Source organism: Peromyscus eremicus, chromosome 8b (assembly GCF_949786415.1).
Source record: "Peromyscus eremicus chromosome 8b, PerEre_H2_v1, whole genome shotgun sequence".
Taxonomy (NCBI): Eukaryota; Metazoa; Chordata; class Mammalia; order Rodentia; family Cricetidae; genus Peromyscus; species Peromyscus eremicus.
The window spans coordinates 29591124-29612926 of NC_081424.1; the positions used below are offsets into that span (position 1 = coordinate 29591124).

At 38.7% G+C, this 21803-nt stretch overlaps 1 protein-coding gene across 1 annotated transcript in view; it reads left to right on the forward strand.

Annotated features, from left to right (window-relative positions):
* Lama2 (laminin subunit alpha 2) overlaps window positions 1-21803 on the forward strand; it is a 581125-nt gene that overhangs the window by 523398 nt on the left and 35924 nt on the right. Inside the window, exons 49-52 of the mRNA XM_059272617.1 lie at window positions 1654-1778; window positions 6913-7075; window positions 7752-7896; window positions 17168-17306. Of these exons, the coding sequence (XP_059128600.1) occupies window positions 1654-1778; window positions 6913-7075; window positions 7752-7896; window positions 17168-17306 (572 nt within the window). The remainder of the gene's footprint in view (window positions 1-1653; window positions 1779-6912; window positions 7076-7751; window positions 7897-17167; window positions 17307-21803) is intronic.

Below are 21803 nucleotides of genomic sequence, written 5' to 3' on the forward strand. Positions count from 1 at the left end.
CAATCTGATGGAGGCATTTTCTTAATTGGGGTTCCTACTCCCAGATAAGTCTAGCTTGCGTCAAGTTGATACAAATCTATCCAGGATACCAGGCTATAGGATGGGGCCACCCATATTTAGGGTTAGTCTTCTCTGTTCAAGTAAACCTTTCTGGAAATACCCTCAAACTCACCCAGGAGCGTATTTCCATGATGGTTCTAAATACTTTTAAGTTGGCAATGAAATTAGCCATCACCTCTAGCTTTGACATAGTTTCTCATGCAGGGAGCAGACTATGCCACTTCTTTGTAAGTCAGGGCTGAGACAAGAGGTGTTTAAACAAGGTTTTCTAGCTTAGACCTGGTCTTTTTCCTCCTTTGTGACTGTAGTGTTCACCAGGCTGAAGAAGACCTGTCTCTGCAACAATGACACCAGAATTGACATTCAACAGATAATTATATGGAAGTCCTCTTAGATCCCAGACTCTGTGCTGGGGACAGCAGCAAACAGAACCTGTGTGGATATATATGGTCCTCTCTTACAAAGCTGCTGCTGTTCTCCTTAATCTCTTGAGATGTAGGCTTACCTGGCTGGGAATGAACACCTTACCAGCAGTTCTCTACCTGTGGGTCTTGACCCATTAGGGGTCACCTAAGACCATCAGAAAACATGGCTATTTACACTATGACTCATGACAGTAGAAATCTTACAGTTAGAAGTAGCAATGGAAATAATTTTATGGTCTGGGGTCACCACATGAGGAACTGTATTAAAGGGTCACAGCATTAGGAAGGTTGAGAAGACTTTTGCAATTTAATTTATTCATATGATCTCTCCTTCATCATTAATAACTCTGTGTGAATTCTCTCATGACCTGAAGGGAAAAACATCTTAGTGTGCTGTAGGCCAGATTTGCCCAAAGTAAACAGTATCCATGCACTACTTCTTAATACACACTTGTCTGTCCTGGGCATTGGATTTGGGGCCAAAAATAATCTAATTCTCACAGTGATCCCATGGGGCAGGCATCTGTGGAGAAACTCAATAGCTAGCCTAAGGTTAGAAGCTGAAAATCATTTCTTTCTGCCACAAGTATACATGGGCTTTCCATCCTCAGACTCAGCAAATAAAGAATGGAAAATATCTGAAAAATAAAATTGCACCTACATTGAAAATATACAGATGTTTTCTTGCCTCTTTTTGAAAATAACATAGTGTGATAGCTAACCACACAGAATTCATATTACATTGCTTTAGGTTTATAATGTAACTTAGAGATGATTTGAAGTATATAGAAGGATGTGTGTATGTTATATACAAATACTGCACCATTTTATGTAAGAGATTTCAGAATCTAAGGACTGTATACGGCAGAGGGGTTTTAACAAAGCACTAGAGGATACAAAAGGACAATTGCTTTTGCTAATAGAGATAATACATGTATATGGAGTTCCATTTGAGATAGTATGTAAAAGATAACCAGGACCCACTGATGAAATATTTGAGCTTTCCCCTTTTTGATCTATCCTGTAGTAGCTGTGAGGGCATAAGAAGACTGACAAGACTGTCATATGGAATGGATAAGAGCTACTCTGCCTTCTGTTGTTAATAAGTCACAACTACCGCAATCCGTGAAATCCTTAATGCTAACACATGCCACATGTGTCTCTGCAGAAGGCTGACGCTGTACGTGTGATTACATTCACCGGCTGTATGGGAGAAACATACTTTGACAACAAACCTATAGGCTTATGGAACTTCCGGGAAAAAGAAGGAGATTGTAAAGGCTGCACTGTCAGGTGAGTTTAGATGGGAAGGTCTGTTCTGTGTGCATCACACAGGTTCCAGTTTACTGTGTATCCGTCTATCAGGACGCAGAACTGGGTTGATTGTGCTTATGGTGGATTTACCAAAAGCGAGTAAAACTTCAAAGTCCCAGCCCAATCCCGGCAAGCATTTTCCAAGGACCTTGAAAGTGTCCTTCCACACATTTGCATGGCCATGTGTTTTTATAAAGTCTGTACAGATGAGCGATTTGAACCACAGTCAATTAAGACTAGCCTCGTGCCATGCCAGTGTCTCTTCCTGGCCAGGAGAGTTTGCTTATCTATTAATGACTTCTTGTCATAATTATTATTTTATAAGGAGAGAACTCCCCAAACTGATTAAGCATACATATAGAAGCCTAGCTTACATGACTTTTCCCGTAGGACCTTTCAAACTGACATCTGAGATCCTGCAAGTGCTTACAGGGATAACTGGAGGACATTGAGATGCTGCTTAAGGTGGGGTTGGGGGTGGGGGTGGATAACAGGTGCCCAGTCAGTCCAGGAAAAAGTACCATACATAATACATAGCATCAAATGTAAGAAAGAGTCCAGAACAAACAGGATTTTAAAGTATATCCAGCATAAAATTCATGTGTAGGAAATAAATGCTTTTATATGAACCTGAGTAGAGAGTATAAAAACAATAATCTAAAAGTAGGGAATTTCTCAACATGAAAATATAGAATCCCCGAGTCATTTGAGTCTAAAAGTGACTCAATTATAGTAAAATTCTGAAGAACACATTAAATACCCAGAAGATTAATGTAAAAATACACAAGAATTCAGAGGTACTAAGTAGTTTGTGTTTTTAATTCTAATTTAAAGAATGCATGGTCATTTCCAAACCCCAAACCCCATTAATGCAGCAAAACACATTGTACATTTTCTTCTAAATATCTCTACAATTCTTTTCAGGAAGAGTTTCCAAAATATCTCTAAAAGTTTTAATGTCTTTCTTCTGGTATCACAACCTTATCAACATGGCATTAAGACAGGTTGAAAGTCTGACATACTTAAGATGATTTTATCCAGAACATATTGACACAGAATATGGAAAGCTATCTATAAAATTCTTTCAGTTCAACAAAAGCCATGAGATACAATGTAAGGTTTGCTTGTACATGCCTGTAATCCCAGCACTAAGAATGAAGAGATAGGAAGATTATAAATTCAACACCAGCCTGAGACAGATGAGGTCTAGACTTGCCCTAAACATTTTCTTGCTAGTTTTCTAACTGGAATTTTTAGGAGATTATTAACAACAGAAGTAAAAGAAAATCTTGCAAAACTATCCAACCACTTGACATTGTGGTATAATATTGTCATCTATAAATGTATTGGGTCACATTCCTAGCTATCTTGGAATACATGTACCCATAGACCACAGATTGAACGTGCCCAATTATCCTAAAACATCAAATCGTAATTCTGTCCTGTACAGTTTGTAAGACTATCACATTATCAGCTGTGAAAAAAAAACAACTTCTATATATAATATATAGGGAATTTAAACTTCCAATCTTCTGATACTAGGAAGAATTGAATTAAAACTCAGTCATCAGAAGTTGTATCACAAGGAAAGGAGAAAAATCAATAAGATGGTTAAATTATAAAGCACAATTTTAAAAATCCCTTTGAATGGGATATAAAATATAACTTTGGAAATCTGCTTTGTAAAGGAGCCTGCCACCCTGAGGTGAACGTCAACAATGTGTCCAACCTAGTAGAATGTGGAGAGCCCGGAGATAGTCGATGTTGACTGCCCAGTTCTCTACCATGGTATACTTTGACTAAGCCCCACCCCTCTGCAGTATTGACCCCACTGTCTCAGTTAGATTTCCCTTGCTGATGATAAAACACCATGACTAAAAGCAACTTGGGGAAGAAAGGCTTTATCTCAGCTTACAGTTTCACATCACAGTCCATCATCAAGGGAGGGCAGGGCAGGAACTCAAGCAGGGAAGGAACCTAGAGGTAGGAACTGAAGCAGAAGTCACAGAGGAGTGCTGCTTACTGGATCGCTCCCTCTGGCTTCCTCAGCCTGCTTTCTTACAGGATCCAGGATTACCTGCCCAGCAGAGGGAAAAGCCCACAATGGACTGAGCCCTCCCACATCAACCATTAACCAAGGAAAACAAAAACATAGGCTTGCCCATAGGCCAACTTGGTGGGCAGATTTTCTCAATTGTTATGCCTTCTCCCCAAATGACCTTACATCAAGGACAAAAAGCTAATTAGGACTTCTTCCTTATGCACTCAGCTGCAAAACTACCCTTATCTTTTCTTTTTAAAGTTCTATGTTTACATAAAAAATCCAATATAGAATTATTTATCTTTTTGCTTTATGGATTATTTTGGTTAGGATTGCTGTTGTTCTTCAATGCACTTTGACTTTAAAGCCGCATACATTTTGATGATCTCCTGAAGCACTGTTGTCCCATTTGATCTTACATTTGTAACAATAATATTTATAGAACTCTAGGTATTGTTCTTTGTTTTCTTTAGAGAAAGCTTTGTTACATTTTTACAGAAAGACCAATCATGCAATTTAGAGGACAAAATTGATTTTGTGAGAAAGTTAAAAGGTAAGTCTACAGGAGGTAGGCTGGGAACATTCTGTAGAGACATCAGAATGTCTGCCTTAGAAAGCTGCGTTTTTAGATAAATAATGTAAAGGTTGCGGTTGTAATGCTTAGAATGTCATTTGGGGAATAACTCATATTTTTTTAGTATAAGACATCACTTTAGGATTAAAACACAAAAACTGCTAGAAATAAAATACATTTAGCTGAACATCAAAATTACAAAGAAATTTCAAGTAGTAAGACACAATATACATTCATTTCTACACTGACAACTGTCCATAGAATGTGGCCACTGCAAACCAGCAGATTTATTCTGCACTTACTTGACTAGACACACAGGTTTAGCACAGAAATAAAAGGCAAAATTTGATACCCTGTGTTTGTTAGGTATAAAAGGGTTGCTACATTTCCTTTAAGAGTATGATCAAAATAGACAGGAAATTGATATAATGTTACATGTAGAAATATAGCACATACCTAAATGAACTAACTTTTCCCACCTTGAAGTTACTCATTCAAAGCCGGATTTCCCTTTTTTGACTAGTGTCAGTGATGAATTGAGCTAGTTCTTCTGTGCCTATTGGCTGGCTCACTTCTAGCCCAAAACTCCCGTAAATTGTCTTTTGCTTGAGTGAGATAATGTTGTCAGTGTTGCAAGGGACTTCAGAAATCTAAAAGTGACTGAAACTTTCATGTCACGCTTGGGGAATTCCAACATGAATTGTTAAATGACTTCTGTGAGGTTCTCCAGCAGTTGCCAGGGTATCTGATATCTAACTCACATTGAAAAGAAGATAGATTAGGGACACAACGATGTCAGAGCTTAAATTTCCTAAGTTTTGTAACAAAAAATAAACTGGTATCTCTTTTTTGAGTCTAGAATTGTGTAGTGAGGTTTTTTTTTTTTGGGGGGGGGGGTTGGGGTAATTTTAAAGTTATCAGTAAGTAACAATGTATGGGGACAAAGAAGGTCAAAAGTGGATGTGATGGATTCCCACAGTCCTTTCCTGAGATTTTCTTGGTACAGTTCTGGTCAAGGAAAACCACAAGGAACATGTATGGAGTCTCTTGTAACAGCCTCTTATCTCAAGTGTGGTGCTCCAGAACTTACTGTGCTATCATGATGAAAGACTAAATTACAGCAAAGTTACTCACTATCAAGTATGTGACTAAGAAACTAATTTAGTTCCCCCATTTCCAAGTTAAGAATTTTTATAAACACACACAAAAAAAGCATCGTTTAGCTTATATTTACTCTTTTAATCCTTTCTAACAAGGAACCAAGAGCAAGCCAACTTGTACAAGTGTGAAGCAGCTCTTCCTACACTCTATAATTTTGATCTCATTAGCCGTGATTTAATGAAAATAACACTTTAGGCAATTATTTTATGACAAACCATCACACTTTTCTTTTTTAAAAGATTTATTTATTTATCATAATACAGTGTTCTGTCTGCATGAATGCCTGCAGGCCAGAAGAGGGCACCAGATCTCATTACAGATGGTTGTGAGCCACCATGTGGTTGCTGGGAATTGAACTCAGGACATGTGGAGGAGCAACTAGTGCTCTTAACCTCTGAGCTATCTCTCCAGCCCCAAACCATCACACTTTTCATTATCCTTTCTACCCTCAAAACTATACAATAATCCAGTTTCAGAGCTTAAATGATTACTAATATGCAGATGTTGAACGTCTGAAAACTCTCCCCACAATGGGATTTCTTCTGAAAGGACAACTGATACATAAATGATTGGGTGTATGGGTAGGTAGGTAGCTGGGTAGATGGGTACATGGTTAGATACTTAGATGCCCAGATACATAGATGAGATAAACTCACATTTGAAAAGCCAATACTTTTCAATTGTTATATTTATAATATTTATCTTAATCGTTAATTATTAAGCTAATATTGAACATATATTATCTACGAATCATTTTGCTATATGAAATTCTCCTTCATCCCACAAATGTTTATCGCAATCTGTTAAGCAAGGGCTAGCATAGATGCTGAGTGTATGGCTGCTATTGGTAGGGACGCATAACTTCTGAATAATCTCTTAAAGTCACACACTGACAAACACAAATTAAAAACACAAGGTGAAATGCAGGCATCTTTCATTGTCTGAATTTAATTTCTCCAAGGAGAACTTGTTGGACAGCAATGACTTAGAGATTGGGGTCGGTCTATATTCTACTATGCTGTCTAGACAGGAAGTGTCATAATAGATTCAGTCTATCCCAAATTCTAACAGTGTACACAAATATTAACAAGAAGTAAATATTAAATATTATGCAACTTTATACTAAGTGCTTGCCTAAAAATGCCCATGAAAGTCTAGGTAAGAGATTATGATTTGGAGTCTAAGAGTGTAAAGAGTGGAGGTGGAAGTGAGAAGGACATGTGTCATGGTTAGTTTCTGTCCTTCGACAGCTTGCCATCCCGTCCTGGGGGATAGTCTTGTTCACTGAAGGATGACAGACCAAGTAGGTCTAACTGATGTGAAATGTCTCTTTTCAGTCCACAAGTGGAAGACAGTGAGGGTACTATTCAGTTTGATGGAGAAGGTTATGCATTGGTGAGCCGCCCCATCCGCTGGTACCCCAACATCTCCACAGTCATGTTCAAGTTCCGGACATTTTCATCAAGTGCTCTCCTGATGTATCTTGCCACACGAGACCTGGTAACATGGAGAATTGGAGATGTGTTTGCTTCTTTTTTTTTTGTAGAAAACCAATAAAATTATTAGTTATTGATGAAATTATCAGCTAAACCTAAAGCGAGTCTGTAATGGTTGTGTCATAGCCAAGAATGATACAGGAAATGCTTATATGTTTTCAGTGATGATTTAACCACAACACAGTTTAGTTACTTTTTCTCTGAAGTATCATTACATGGATAACTCTTTATGAGAAGCACCCAGTGATAACTTTTCCAGGATAGAGTTATGTAGCAACAATCCTAGTTCCCTAGCTTTATTTGAGAGACCTAAGCTGAAAGATATTTCTAAATACTCCTAGGCATCATTTTTCCTAGGTCTGCATTTCTTTAGTAAATTTGTTTGGGGATCTTAACATTTGGTGTGCTTAATACAATCTTCAAAGAAACTCACTTTGCTCTACCATCATGAGAGAATGTGTCCCAGTAATTTGATGGTGGCCATCTGCACTATAACATCATACTCTCAAGCAAAGAGAATTACAAATAGTAACACTAGTTCTATTTCTGAAATGTCCTTCTGTCAGAGTGACACATGCCACAATCTAGCCATAAGGACCTTTTATAAACCCCATAAAAAGTGAATACCCATATATTTCTCTGTGTATTTAATCACTGGTGTATTTTTACTCTATTAATAGAAAGATTTCATGAGTGTCGAGCTCAGTGATGGGCACATAAAAGTCAGCTATGATCTGGGTTCAGGAATGGCTTCTGTTGTCAGCAATCAAAACCATAATGACGGGAAATGGAAATCGTTCACCCTGTCAAGGATTCAGAAACAAGGTGAGTTTTTAGAGTAAGAATGCGGTGTGGGCCCTAATCATGCCATCCAAAGCACCCGTGATCCTAATCAGGAGAAGGACCTTGCCTGTAATTTCAGCTACTCACAAGTTCTGGGGAAAATTGATACAGTCATTTCTTTGGCTTACATTATGGGTGGTTTGGATTAGACAAGACTGATTGAAGAGCCAAATGGTTCTGTCATTTTCCTTTTTGAAACCGAGAGCTTAATTTGAAAGCATAAAAGTGTCTTACAACTTGTGAAATTATATCCTATAACAGGTTTGTGTGTTTTTCTATCTTGTTGAGATGTTTCCTTTAGTTTAGAATTTGTAGGGTGGAATGACACGATATCAATTCCTTGATCTTCGAAAATGCCAAAAACTGTAAATACGTTCCAGTAATTAATTGAGAAGTAATGGTGTGACATTTGCTATGGTTGTGAGACTTTTTAAAATTGAACATTATTTCAGTTGATCATATGAGGGTGTATTGTGATCTGTTGTTAGAGAATGGGAAGTGCACCCTTAAACTTATACATGCTGACAGACCTGCAGATGTATGTGTACATGTGTATATGTATATGGTGGTGGTGGTGGTGGTGGTGGTGGTGGTGGTGGTGGTGGTGGTGGTGGTGGTGGAGTGTGTGTGTGTGTGTGTGTGTGTGTGTGTGTGTGTGTGTGTGTGTGTGCCAGCTAAACTTTTTAGCTCAAGACATTTGAGAGGATATAACCTCACATCAAGAATGCCTCCATCAGTTTTACCTGTGGGGCGTTTCCTTAGTTGCCAATTAGTGTACAGTGGGCCAGCCCACAGTAGATGGTACCATCTCAAGGCAGGTGGACATGGGCTGTTTATGAAAAGTAGCTAAAGGTGAGTCTGGAAGCAGACCAGTAAGTAGCATTCCTCTCTGGCCTTTGCTTTAAGCTCCAGTCTTGAGTGATTGCCTCGGCTTTCTTTGTGATGAACTATAACCTCTAAGTCAAATAAACCCTTTGCTCCCCTAAATTGTTTTTGGTGAGAGTGTTTTATCAGAGCAATAGAAAGCAAATTAAAGCAAGACAGATAAACCTAACTAAGATGGGAGGCCCTGTCTCTTAGTTCTCAATGTGGTGTAATGGTACAATGGTTATTTGGATAGAATCTCATAATTCTCTGTCCTGTGGCACTGCCAATATCTGAAACCCAAACTTTGATACCTATGCAAATAGAAATAGACCTAATTAATATTGATGTTGCCAATGTGATATTTTACCAACGTGATATGTGTGCCATCATCATCCCCCATACTCCGTATTTGATAAACTTTTGCCAATTATATACTAAATGCTGTGCAAGAACTAAAGGAAATCTGAATCTTTGCCTTCAAGAAACTTACAGTCAGATGATACAGGAATGGTTAATTGCTGATAGAGTTGTGTATCATAAGGTAGCATCCTGTCTTTGTAAGGTTTTCTATTGCTGTGATAAAATACCACGACCAAAAGCAACTTGGGGAGGGAAGGTTTTGTTTATTTATTTTATTTACTTTAGTTTGTTTATTTACTCTTCCCTAACATCATTGAAGACAGTCAGGACAGGAATTCAAACAGGGCAGGATCCTGGAGGCAGGAGCTGATGCCGAGGCCATGGAGGAGTGCTGCTTACTGGCTTGCTCCTCAAGGCTTGTCCAGCCTGCTTTCTTACAGCACCCAGGACCACCCTACCATTTGCAGGGCTGGCACAACCCACAAATGAGCTGGGCTCTCCAAGATCAAACCCTAATTAAGAAAATAACCTACAGGTGTGCCCACAGCCAAATTTTACAGGGGCATTTTTTTTTTTCTCAAATGGGGTTTCCTCCTCTCACATGATTCTAGCTTATATCACGCTGATATAGAACTAGCCAGCACATAGTCTCAGAAGAGAACTGTGGGATGGAGAAATCAGCTCGAGGGAGTGCTCCTGAAACACAAGCAAGTGTGGAAAAGTGGCGTAGGTGAAGAGCATCTGTAGAAATTTCAGAGGAATTGCTATACAAATCCTGGAGCCACTAGAGAACAAGATGCACCAGTTTGAAATGGCATCTCCTTGGAGCAGGAGGAGGTGCTTGGAGAAAAGCCTTAGGGGAGACAAAAGCTAATGTTACTCTTCGGTAGCTGGTGTGCTGCATTCTTCATCCCCATGTAAGAGAGACGCGTTGCTCACAAGTCATACGGACCCTGTGTAAGAACATTTAATTGGGTGTTTCCCAAACATCTTTACTCACATAAATCCTTCAGCTGCTGCAATAGAAACGTTTCTGCCAGACACATGTTAGCAGACACACTGATAGCTATCAGTAAACGTGTAGGCTAAATGAATGAACGATGGTAGGAAATTACTGAATTATACTTAGATAGCAGGGTGAGTCTCTGCATAGGCCTGTGAGCTAAGAAAATGACTTTAGTCATAGGGAAATTTAACTCTTCACCAAGATGATGGTATTATTGGATCTGGACTTCACTGAAATTTCTTCCAGAGCAACTTTGGTCAGTATGTGTGTGACCATTTTGTTTGCTACCGAGATCTTCAGAGAATCAGTAAAAAGAATAAAATTAAAGTCAATAATGAGAATAGAGAGGGAGAAAATGGAGTTGAATAATACCAAGTATCTTAAGCCTTATAAGCTTAGAGGAACAAGATCTGGAATAATCCCTTTTTCTTAGACAACAAGATTATGCCAGTGCTATTGAAGGAGCTGTTAAATCGGGAGACAATAACAGGGTTGTTTTTTTCCCTTGGAAAATAGTCAGCTCTATTTGAGACCTTTTATATTCAAAGTACTTTCAGTACCTTTAGTAACCTAGGTAAGCTGTGCACTTGGCAGGCAATTAGATGTGGTGAGAATCATGGAATTCTAGAGAAGAGATGGAGAAGTTGGAATCATTCTCATATTCGCAATGGTCAAATATGAATAAGGGTGAGAAAAACTGAGTATGATATCAGATCAAGATGACCCACCACCTTGAAGCCCACAAATATTGAAAGAGCAATTAAATGAAGAACCTGTAAAGGAAGCCATCGAGAAATAATCAGAGAAAGATTAAATGAATCCTTGCAAAAACCTAATGTTAAAGAAGGACAAGAAAGAATTTCCTCAAAGAATGAAGAGCTGTATATGGTGGCACATGCCTATAATCCCAGCACTTGGGAAGTAGAGGCAAGAGGATTGAGTTAATGGTCATCCTGGATTACCTAGTAAGTTCTAGCCATGATTACATAAACTCTTATTTCAAAGAAATAGGAAGAAGAAGAATTTGGCTTATCAGAGATCATAGAATGCTGACAGGAAATAAAAGCAAAGGAACTCATTATCAGGGGAAATGTGAAAGCCATAATAATTCTTGTAAAGAATGGTATCAGGTAGTCAGGTTAACAGTGGCTCGTTAGGGTGCAAAGGACTATAGGAAGGCAGGCGCTGTGATGACAACCTGATTCTGAAGGAGGTCTGGTTCAGACAGAGAACACAAGAAAAAGGCAGTAGCTGACAGTGTGAATGTGGAGTCAGAGGGCAGGTGGTAGGAGGTGAGAGGACATTCTAGTGTTCTCCATCAGTTTCTAGCATGTCCTAAATACTTGGTAAGTATTGAGAGAGAATGAATGAACAATTCTTCAGCGTAATGGTAGGCTGTGAAGAATGTGCCCAAAGAAAGTCAAATAACAAAGAGATGAGCGGTTACTAGTCCAGCAGGAATGCTAAGGAATGCAGGACCCAGTTCAAGGCAGGTGGAGGAGGAGAGTCAAGTCACACAAGAGGTGCATATTAGGGGACATGGACATTCTCTCCAGACGATGAGGCACAGGAGAAAACAAAGAGGTTAGAGACTGACAAGCTGGAAGAAAAGTTCAATGTGCATTGTGAGAAAGGTATAAGAAAACACAAGAGTGCTATGCTGGGCAGGATAGTGCTACACATTCTAAAGACAACCTTGTGTTAAATAAATCTATAGGTAAAACCATGGGTGTGGGATGATTCAGCTTCATAGGAGTATAATTTCCATATATTGTCACCTTGGAAATAAATCAGTTACTGTAATTCTCCTGTTACCTTGTGTATTTTTGTTCTGTCCATTGAAGCAATTAATCACAAAGTCAAATTGTAGTACTGTGTAAATGTGAAAGCCATTAAGGGGCGTTCCAGTTTATTGTAGCTCAATCATTGCCTCCAAATCGTGTTATTTTTTCCAGTTCCCACTAAACTAAGATTATTACCTCTCTGGGGTTCAGAAATCAGAGGGAACCTTGACAGTCCTGAACCTATACAGTGTCTTATGCATCGTTTCTGTTCTGCATTTTGATCCCCGTACTAACTACTGTTGCTAGTGCCTTCGTCCCCTTGGCTAAGTGCCTTCCGGGTTGACTCTGGGTTCCCATTCTGCTCTGCCTTCTGAAATACCTCCGTCCAGGGCATCACTCTCACTTTTACTTGGGAGTCTTTATAGAACGAAGCATACTGAAAAGAAAATCACATTAAATCCCATATACTTCAGTTGTCCAGAAGTTGGATCCTCAGATTAGCTTGGGAGCTTCTCCTGCTGTATTTGTTTTCTAGCCTCCAGCCCCCCATTGCTCATATCAAATAGGTGGCATTTTTGTTTTATTAAAACTATATAGATGTCTGGTATTCCACATGTTTTTACATATATCTTCTCTGATAACTTTAAAGGATTATAGTATTCTGGCAAGTTAATTAACGTAAATTATCTTTCATATTAAGGAGAAGAGTGTGGAAGCCACAAGAGAAAATCAGGCAATGGTTATAAGCAAATAATTAACAAAAGACAAACCAATTCAGATGTCTTATTATATATGGTTGGGAAATGAAATCTCAGTGGAAGAATATAGTCATTGAACATGCAGAAGCAATATTGAAAAATTACATACATGATTGTGAAATAAATTTTATGTCACGGTGGAACTTGACCACTAGGAAAATGTGAAAAGGATGCCACTCCATGGACACCAGAATGTCTGAAATTTAAAAACCCAGTCATACCCAGTTCTGCAAAGATGCAGGACAGGAAAAGCCCTACACACTGTAGCAGAGAATGGAAGATGGCACAACATGGGTAAACATTGTGCAAGCTCACCAGCCCTAAGTACCAGCCATTCTTCTCCCTCTTGTGGGGTTTGAAAGCATAAATCTGAACAAATCATTGGCCCAAATGTTCATACCATTAAATGGATATTATAGAACACTACTTGACCACAAAACTAACCAACTATTACTATGAGAGAAATGAATGGATAGAAAAATAATGAGTGATGTAAGTTAGACACACTGGAGTACATTGTATTAAATTATATGGATAATGCAAACTCTACTACAGTCACACAAAGCATATGAGTGTCAAACTATGTTAGAAGAGGGGTAAGAAGGTGCACCCACAAAATCTCACAAGGAAGCTTTTGGAGGGATAAGTAACACCCACTTTCTCGAAAGAGGTAATGTATTCCATGGGTGTATGGATGTTTCAAATTTTGTCAGAGTGTACACTTGAAACATGCGCAAAGTATATGTCAGCTAGTCAACTATATCTCACTAAAGCCATTTTAAATAGCATAATTAGTGTTTTTATGTGGAATAAGCATATCAGTAAGGGCATTGATTTTATTAGCTATGAATGCTGGTGGGGGGTGCCTTCTAGTTAAGAGATTGGCAAGGAGTAACAATGCCAGCAAATACTCAGCCATACTCATGTATGTTGAGGGTACAAAGTACCCCACTTTGGTTCATAATGTGTTTAGCATTGAAAGAAAGTGCTAATAATGGTGTCTTACTTGTTAAATGTGAATTTTTAGAAAAATACAGGCCCAGGCATGAATATTTGGGGGAGGGTTTTATTATATTATAAATATATATGAATGTGAGTTTACTCTGTTGGCTAAAACTAAGATGTGAGCAAAGGAAGAAGCCTTAGGGAACATCAATATCTCCTAAGTATTCAAAGAAATATGGGAAGGACCAGAGAGATGACTCAGCAGGTAAAGGTGCTTGCTGCCAATTCTGACCCCTCAGTTTGAGCCTCAGAACCTACATAGTAAAAGGAGAGAACTGACCCCTGAAACTTATCCCTGACCTCCCCACATATGTGTGCATATACACATGCTAAGTAAATGTGATTAAAACTTTTTTAAGGGTAAAAAGGAAGAGATTGAAAATTAGAGGTAAGAAAAACTAGAGGCAAAAGAAGAAAATATCCACAATGAAAGAAACGCTAACAGCATCAAATAGTTCACTGAAACTGTGGTAAGGACTCACAGTGCTCAGGCTTTGAAAAGGGAGGTAGGGAAGGAATTCCAGAAGGCCTGGGGCCTAGGCAGGGACACTTTGCTCAGCCTGGGTGAAGGGAGGAGGGGACTGGACCTGCCTGGACTGAATCTACCAGGCTGAGCTGAATCCCCAGGGGAGTCCTTGCCCTGGAGGAGATGGGAATGGGGGGTGGGCTGGGGGGAGGGCGGGAGGACAAGGGAATCCATGGCTGATGTGTAAAATTAAATTAAATTATAAGATAAAAAAATTTAAAAGAATACAAATTAAAAATTTTTAAAAATGAACAGTAAGTAACAACAACAACAACAACAACAAAACTACGCCAAGTGCTGAGGTGAGATGAAGTAAGCCTCCAGCAATGAAGGCGACTGCTTTTGGTCAGTGACCCTGTTAGTTGCTTTGCATAGATTATTATTTGTTTGTAAAAACACTGCTCTCCTGAAATTCAGAATCATTTCTTGAGGGTATCCCTCACTCTCCTTTTAGTCTTGAGCAGACCCACAGACACTAATAGAAGCGTAGTTATTGGTCCCCCAAGTGCTCTGAAGGGGACCAAAGCTGAAAAATAGCTATTTAGGCTTCTGTTGAATTTGGAGAAGAAAAGGATTACCAAGGTAGAAGCAATGCATAACAACACAGAGAGGACTCTAAAATTACATGCTAAGCCCTCTCTCTGTGTTTTATGTGGTACCACCCTCTTTCCTCTGCTGACTCATAAAATTGATGGCTAAACCCACCAAATCTTGAATTTGTGTGGGGGTAGCTATTTTCATGTTCTACAAAGAAAAAATTATGGCAAGCATAACACAATCTACCAATATCTTCTTCATCCCTGGTGCTCTTAACAGCTTCAGGAAAGCCCTCCTGTCAAGACAGTAAAACTATGCCAGCCTACATCTTCATCAAAGTTAGCTCTGGGGCTGGTGAGTTTCACTTGAATTGTGTTGATGCTCCTTGACTCTGAGAATGGCTTCTAAAACTGCACATACCCTCTCACCGACAAGGAGGAAAAGTACATCCAATCACTGGCTTGTTGGTGACAGAGGCAGAATCCCATTTCATGAACAGCATTAAAATATCCTCCAAGTCTCCAGCAAGAGACAAGTTTCATGTTCCAGTGAACAGTGCCATATAAAGCCGCGTTTGTGATCTGGATTTTAAATAAATGTATGAAAGTCTTAAAAACAGTTTCATAAATCTATTTTCTTTGGCTACCAGACTAGTCTAAGAGGTATGTATATAGAGAGCTAATTATATGTGTAAAAGTAATTAAATATATGAAATGTATGGAATTAATTAAAATTTTGAATATTGATTTGTTAAATATATCTTAATGGGACAGTCATTCCTTTAGGGTGGTTTACTAGTTTTATTTTTGGCTTTTTACAAAAGCGGGCTTTTCCTAGGTATAGTGGTACATGCACTTAATTCAGGCACTCAGGAGGCAGAGGCAGGTACATTCCTGGGAGTACAAGGCCAGCCTGGTCTGAATAGCAAGCTCCAGATCAGTCGGAACTATACACTGAGAGCCTGTTTCCATAATAGATGATGGATAGATGGATAGATAGATAGATAGATAGATAGATAGATACATACATACATACATACATACATACACACACAGACAGACAGACAAGTAGGTAGATGAGTTTGAGTTTTGTGGTGTTAATAGGTTTAGAGGTATTTGATTTGAGTCATTTTTATATGCTGAGGGTATTTGATTTTATTGAAGATATATTTTGAGTAGCACTGTAGACTACAATGGAAGTTTGTACTTTTGCTATTTTTTTGTTTTCCAAAGAATCTCAGTTCTAAATGATGATGAATGGAGAGACTAAAATAATCTTGCATGTCAAACAAATTTGAGTACTACCTCACCTGTGAGCCTCTGTTGGCACACTGCAGAGTACATCGGCATACTGAAAGATCTGGGCAGCCAAGCGTTAAGATATATGTTTAACACTGTTTGATGTAGTGTACATCGTGTGTATTTGAACCAGGGACATCCAAGAAACTAACATTGCTAACAGAGATTTCCTTCTAATTAATTGGTTTAAACGCCCATTTCCAAACCCACACTAAATCAGATCCTCCACCAGGAAGCAAAACATGGCACATGAATGAGTTGATGTCTCAATATATATCAAGGACCAACAACATATGAAGTACTTGAATGTTAGGTCTAAGCTAAGTGTATAGCATGCCAAAGAAGCATATCACTCAGGAGCCTAGCCTGACCCTTAGAAATGAGTAAGGAAAACCGATGGTATAAGAATTCCCATTTGTTTTCTAAACAATGCAGCCTCAGCAAGGATGTGAGTTATTTCCTCTTTCTTCTCTTTGTCTACATTCTAGTCCTTTCCACATGAGGAAATCCTTTGACATCTAAGAGAAGCAATAAAGAATAAGGACAGCACATCATTCACGACACAGCCTCCCAGTCTAAAATGTGTTTACATTAGATGTGGGTCTCAGCAACTCATGGAACCAAGCATCCCCGTCTCTCCACTGGCATGTGCTATGGTTTTTTACAAGAAAGTAACACTTTTCAAATGAACAGAAACCTCAGTAGTTCTGAAGAGGCTGAAATTCCCAGGAAGCGGCCAAGAGTTGAAACATTTCTGGTTATCCAATTTCTAGTTCGATAGTCCTGCAAACACAATACTAATTTTCCTTAGTATGAAAAACCATGTCAAGTGGTTTGTTGACAGCCATCTAAACTGCTCTCTTTTGTCTCCACTGATTTGCCTTCATTGTGTGGAAGCCATTATTTCCATTCTTGGTGTGAATGTTTCAACAATGTACCATATTTATGCTATTGTTGTGCATTAAATAGTTATATACATAGTACACATGCTGAGAGAACACCAATGTCTGTCTATTCAGAATTTAGACAGAATATATCTCCAGTTGTCAGCAAGAACAAAGGTATGGTGGACCTTGCACTAATTAAATGGAAAATTCCTATCTCCATTACAGCCAACATATCGATTGTAGACATCGATACTAACCAGGAGGAGATTGTAGCCACTTCGTCTTCTGGAAACAACTTTGGTCTTGACTTGAAAGCCGATGACAAAATATATTTTGGTGGCTTGCCAACTCTGAGGAACTTGAGGTAATCTAGTGTGTATTTAAAGTGAAGGTTTTAATTAAATGGCCATTGTGTTGCTAGAGTTGTGAAGTTTAATTACAATGGCAATGTCATATAACCTTTAGCTATAGAAAGGACTAGTCAAAAAAATCATGTTGTATGTAAGAACAACACAAGGATTTGGAATCTGGGGGTTAATTTGACATCTTTGTTGAAGAGATAAATTGGAATTGCTATTTCTCTTATATACACCTGCTGAAAAGAATTATGAAAGTAATTAAAGGTGGAAGCCCAAGTTGAATGTGAGTCTTGTAATTGCTGTTCTTGGTGCACAGTCACCAGAGAGAATGGCATTCTGACATTGTGCAGAAAATTAGTCAGTGTTCAGGATGCTGTGAGTATAATCTATGTTATTGCTAAGCATTAGCATCATAATAGCATAGTGGAGCTGTCCCACGTATCCAGTACTAAACGACATTCATTATTCACGTGCCTGTTCCAACATATTTTAGGAATTTCTCATATGCTCTGTAGTGAGCAGGATAGAGAGACATCTTTAGCTCATAGTTCAGTTAGTTCAAAAACAGGGACTACAAAGTCAGAAAATAGTCCATGCAGTATATAATTAATTTACAGCTTAATATAAAACATGAGAAACAAATCCCATAGAGTATCTAGTACATACTATGTGTTCACTGAATCTGATTAAAATGGAATGAATTAACCTGGTTAATCTGGGGGTACTTATGACTCTCTCAGAGTGCCATGCTTTGAGGTTTTTCCAACTTTGGTTTTGGCTTCTTGTTGATGGTTTATAAAGGTTTTGAAAATCCTATAAAGGTGTTTCTACTCAATAAAAATACTACATTAGAATGCTATCATTGGAAATCATGGTGGGGGTTGGGGAGCAATTAGCTCACTAAGAGGAACCTTAGTCTCAATTTTATATGTCAGTTTCACATCAACTGAAGTTGTTTTTCCCCAAATCTACTCCTAGACCAGGCAATTATCTATTTGCCAATCTTTCATAGTGTATATTGATGAGCTTCATGGTACAGGTCATGAGTGCATGCTCACACACACACACACACACACACACACACACACACACACACATATTTTTATGTATCAGTATATTTATTTGTTAGTAATATAATTCTGAAGTATCAAGTCATAAAATTACTACACATCAAAATGATTTAAATAGTGATGTAGTTTTCACTTAGTAGTTCCTTTGTTAAACAAGCATTCAACACATGATTGCTGAATACCTACTATGTGCTAGGCAGCATACCAAACACTGGTGATATAGTACTTATTTAAACCCAAGATTTACCTTGAAAAATTACTAATTATATTCATAATGAGTTAAACTCCCTAAAAATAGTTCACTTAGTCTAGTGATGATTTTTATTATCAAAAACACCCACAAACACATCATGAGTTAACTTCATTGAGAATGGTTTGTATCTTGGGTGTATTTTTGGAAACTATGTTCTGAATCTTGATCACTGAAATGTTACTTTCTCTATTCAGCAATTTAAATTATAATACTTGTGTAGCATGGCCTACTATTTCAAAATAATCTTTACATGCATATTTGTGATTGACAAAGTATTCATTCATTCACCTGCTTTTCTGCACAGTCAGAACCCCTGTATGATGATGTGGTAAACACAAATTATTTTCACATATATTAATAAGCTTGAGTTTCTTGGGAGTCAATATTTATAAGCTATTCATAAATACCATGTTGGTGCACTTTCTCATATAATATGTCAATAAAAATAAGAACTTTGAATTAGTATTCCAAAATAAAAATGTCTAAGAGGTGATGTTTAGGGAGTGGCCATCTCTGAATTCTGGTTTCACTTCCATCAAGGACATTTGTCTATTCTATGTCCTTTCCTTTTTAAACATTCCTTTCTATGAGATGGGTTTTTTTAACAAGATGTATTATTAAAGTTAGTTGTTTTACTAAATGGAAATGCAATTATAAGTAAATTGGTTTTTTTTTCTCTTCCCTTTGACTTAGTATGAAAGCAAGGTAAAATTTAAATTTTATGCATGCCTTCTTCAAGTGCATGGCTGGAGCAGTGTGGCTTTGTGGGGACAGCAGTGGTACAGAAGCAGAGCAACACCAATGCAATTGTTTCCACAGTAGATGCCGTGAGCAAATACTGCGTGCTGCAAGAGTGCTCATGCTTCCCTGCACTTTTCAAAGAGGCTGCTGCTTGCCCACTATCAGTCGGGTTACAACGTCTGTTGTGTCACCAGCCCTAAGGAAATTTCACTGCTTACTTGTTCAAACACTTGGCACAGGACCTCCTGGTGGCCAGCAGGACATACACAAAGGGCAGCTGGTCAGTCAAGTTTATGGGCACGGTCTAATTCTGGGGACCCATGTTAAGATGGCTTCTGAAGCAGAACCTTAGAGTTCAGCCTCCCTAGCACTGTGCTGTTTGCTCAGCAAGCCACCTATGCTACCAAATGCTTAGCACTGCCTTCTTGCTTCTTGCAGGCCTGCAAATGTGCATTCACATGGCCACTGCACTTCCTGTCAAATTTGCTATATATAAATTTATCTAGGGAGCCAAAGAAAAAAACACTTCTGAAGATACTACACTTCAAACAAATATTTGAGTTAAGAATGGAGAGATTTAAAGACGGTCTCTCCATAGCTTTTTAGCAGCCTTTGCATCCTTCCCTGCAGGCAGATATTAGTAAGAATTAGCAATCTTGTAAGTGGCTGATCAAATCCTGGAGATGTGGCTGGCTGGGCTGGCTGACCCTGGACAAAGCCAAAGGTGTTTTTGGCATTTCAGAGCCTAATTCTGCCAGAATTCTGAACCAGGAGATAATGAAGCTGAAGTGATCCAGGAAATGTTTAAAACCAAGACCAGATTTTAATATCAGAGACTAGAAGACATAAAAGATGGGAAAAATAAAAACAAGTTATTTTTTTCATTGCATCATTCTGAGACTAGTCATGCCCTATTTGCAGAGATGGGTAAAAGGCAAAGACTGAACATTCAGTGGAAATACAGATAAATAAAACTCCAGGATAGCACTGTGTAGCCTGGCAGTTTTTGTGCATGAGTGGTGGGCCTAAGGAAAGAGACCTGCGGTCACCCTCGGAAAGCCAATCACTGTACCATGATTCATCCCTGAGGCTTTCATAATGTTGAACTTGCTAAATCATTACACTTTGAAAAGGATCTTAGTATTTCTATGAAACAATAAACTTGTTGGAGTGCTTTATTGACAAAACTCCCCCAACCCCCAAAATTGTGATAGATCTGTCCACCTCTAAAGCACAACACAGAAGCAAGTGAGCACCGCAAATGAAATCCGCCATCCCCTTCACTTTGTACACAATGATAAGTAAGATCCCTCCCCCCACCCCAAGCTGGCAATGTTCTTCATAATTACTGACTGAAGGAACAGAAGGAAGAGACCTTGGGAACCAGAGAAAATGATCAAAGGAAATAAAGAAGTTCCAGAGAGACGGGGGTGGAAGTGGAGAAGAGAACAAATACTTGACAAGAAATAAATCACCTGGTACAGACTGCCAGGGTCTAATTTGCTTTCCCACCTGTTTTTCCTCATGCCATGTGTCTTTTATAAAGATGAAAACGAGAAACTTGGCATCAAGGGACGATGAGAGGAGAATTAATCATTAGCCTATCAAGTACAATATTGGTGCCGATTGGACACTTTCCAGATGTTCATCAACACTACATCATGAAAAATTACATTTTTTTACCCCTATATTTTGACACTGTTCAGTGTACCAGTTACTAGCCACTGTGAGCATTTAACTTTAACACACATACACACACACACACACACACACACACACACACACACACACACACTCCTTGGCACAAACTACACTGAAGTCCCAATGGTTACAGATGCCTGGGAACTAGTAAACTCCTGCACTGGACAGTGTAGAACAGAGCATGTCCACCATCAGAGAAATCCCTGCTGTCATAGACTCAAGAGATGTCATCACCAGGAACGTCCTGTCAGTATGTGTGAACTGTGCATCGAGATGTGCCGTGCTCTGCAGTACATCCCGAGTTCGGTCATTGAAAACATAGACACTGCTGCCATCATTACCATGCCTACTTACACGTACAAATATGGACTCCTGGAGAAACCAGATCACTTGGTCAATATCAGATAATACATCAGAGCAGCATGTAAGAGTCAAAGGCCAGGAGTTAATGTCTAATTAATGTCTAATCTATTATCACCCTTGCAGTGTCATTGGAAGTAGTAAGCAGAAAGCAAGCATCCAAGTGTGGTTTGGGTGTAGAAGACATCAACCAAATTAGAACAACTGACTGTTTCGCATTAGGTTGCCTTATTTTGTTATGGCACACACGTGTACACACATGCACACACACACAACACATATGTGCACTCTCTCACACATGTGCACACAATACACACACATACACAGACATGCACATGTACACATATACACACACATACACACTCACACACATACTC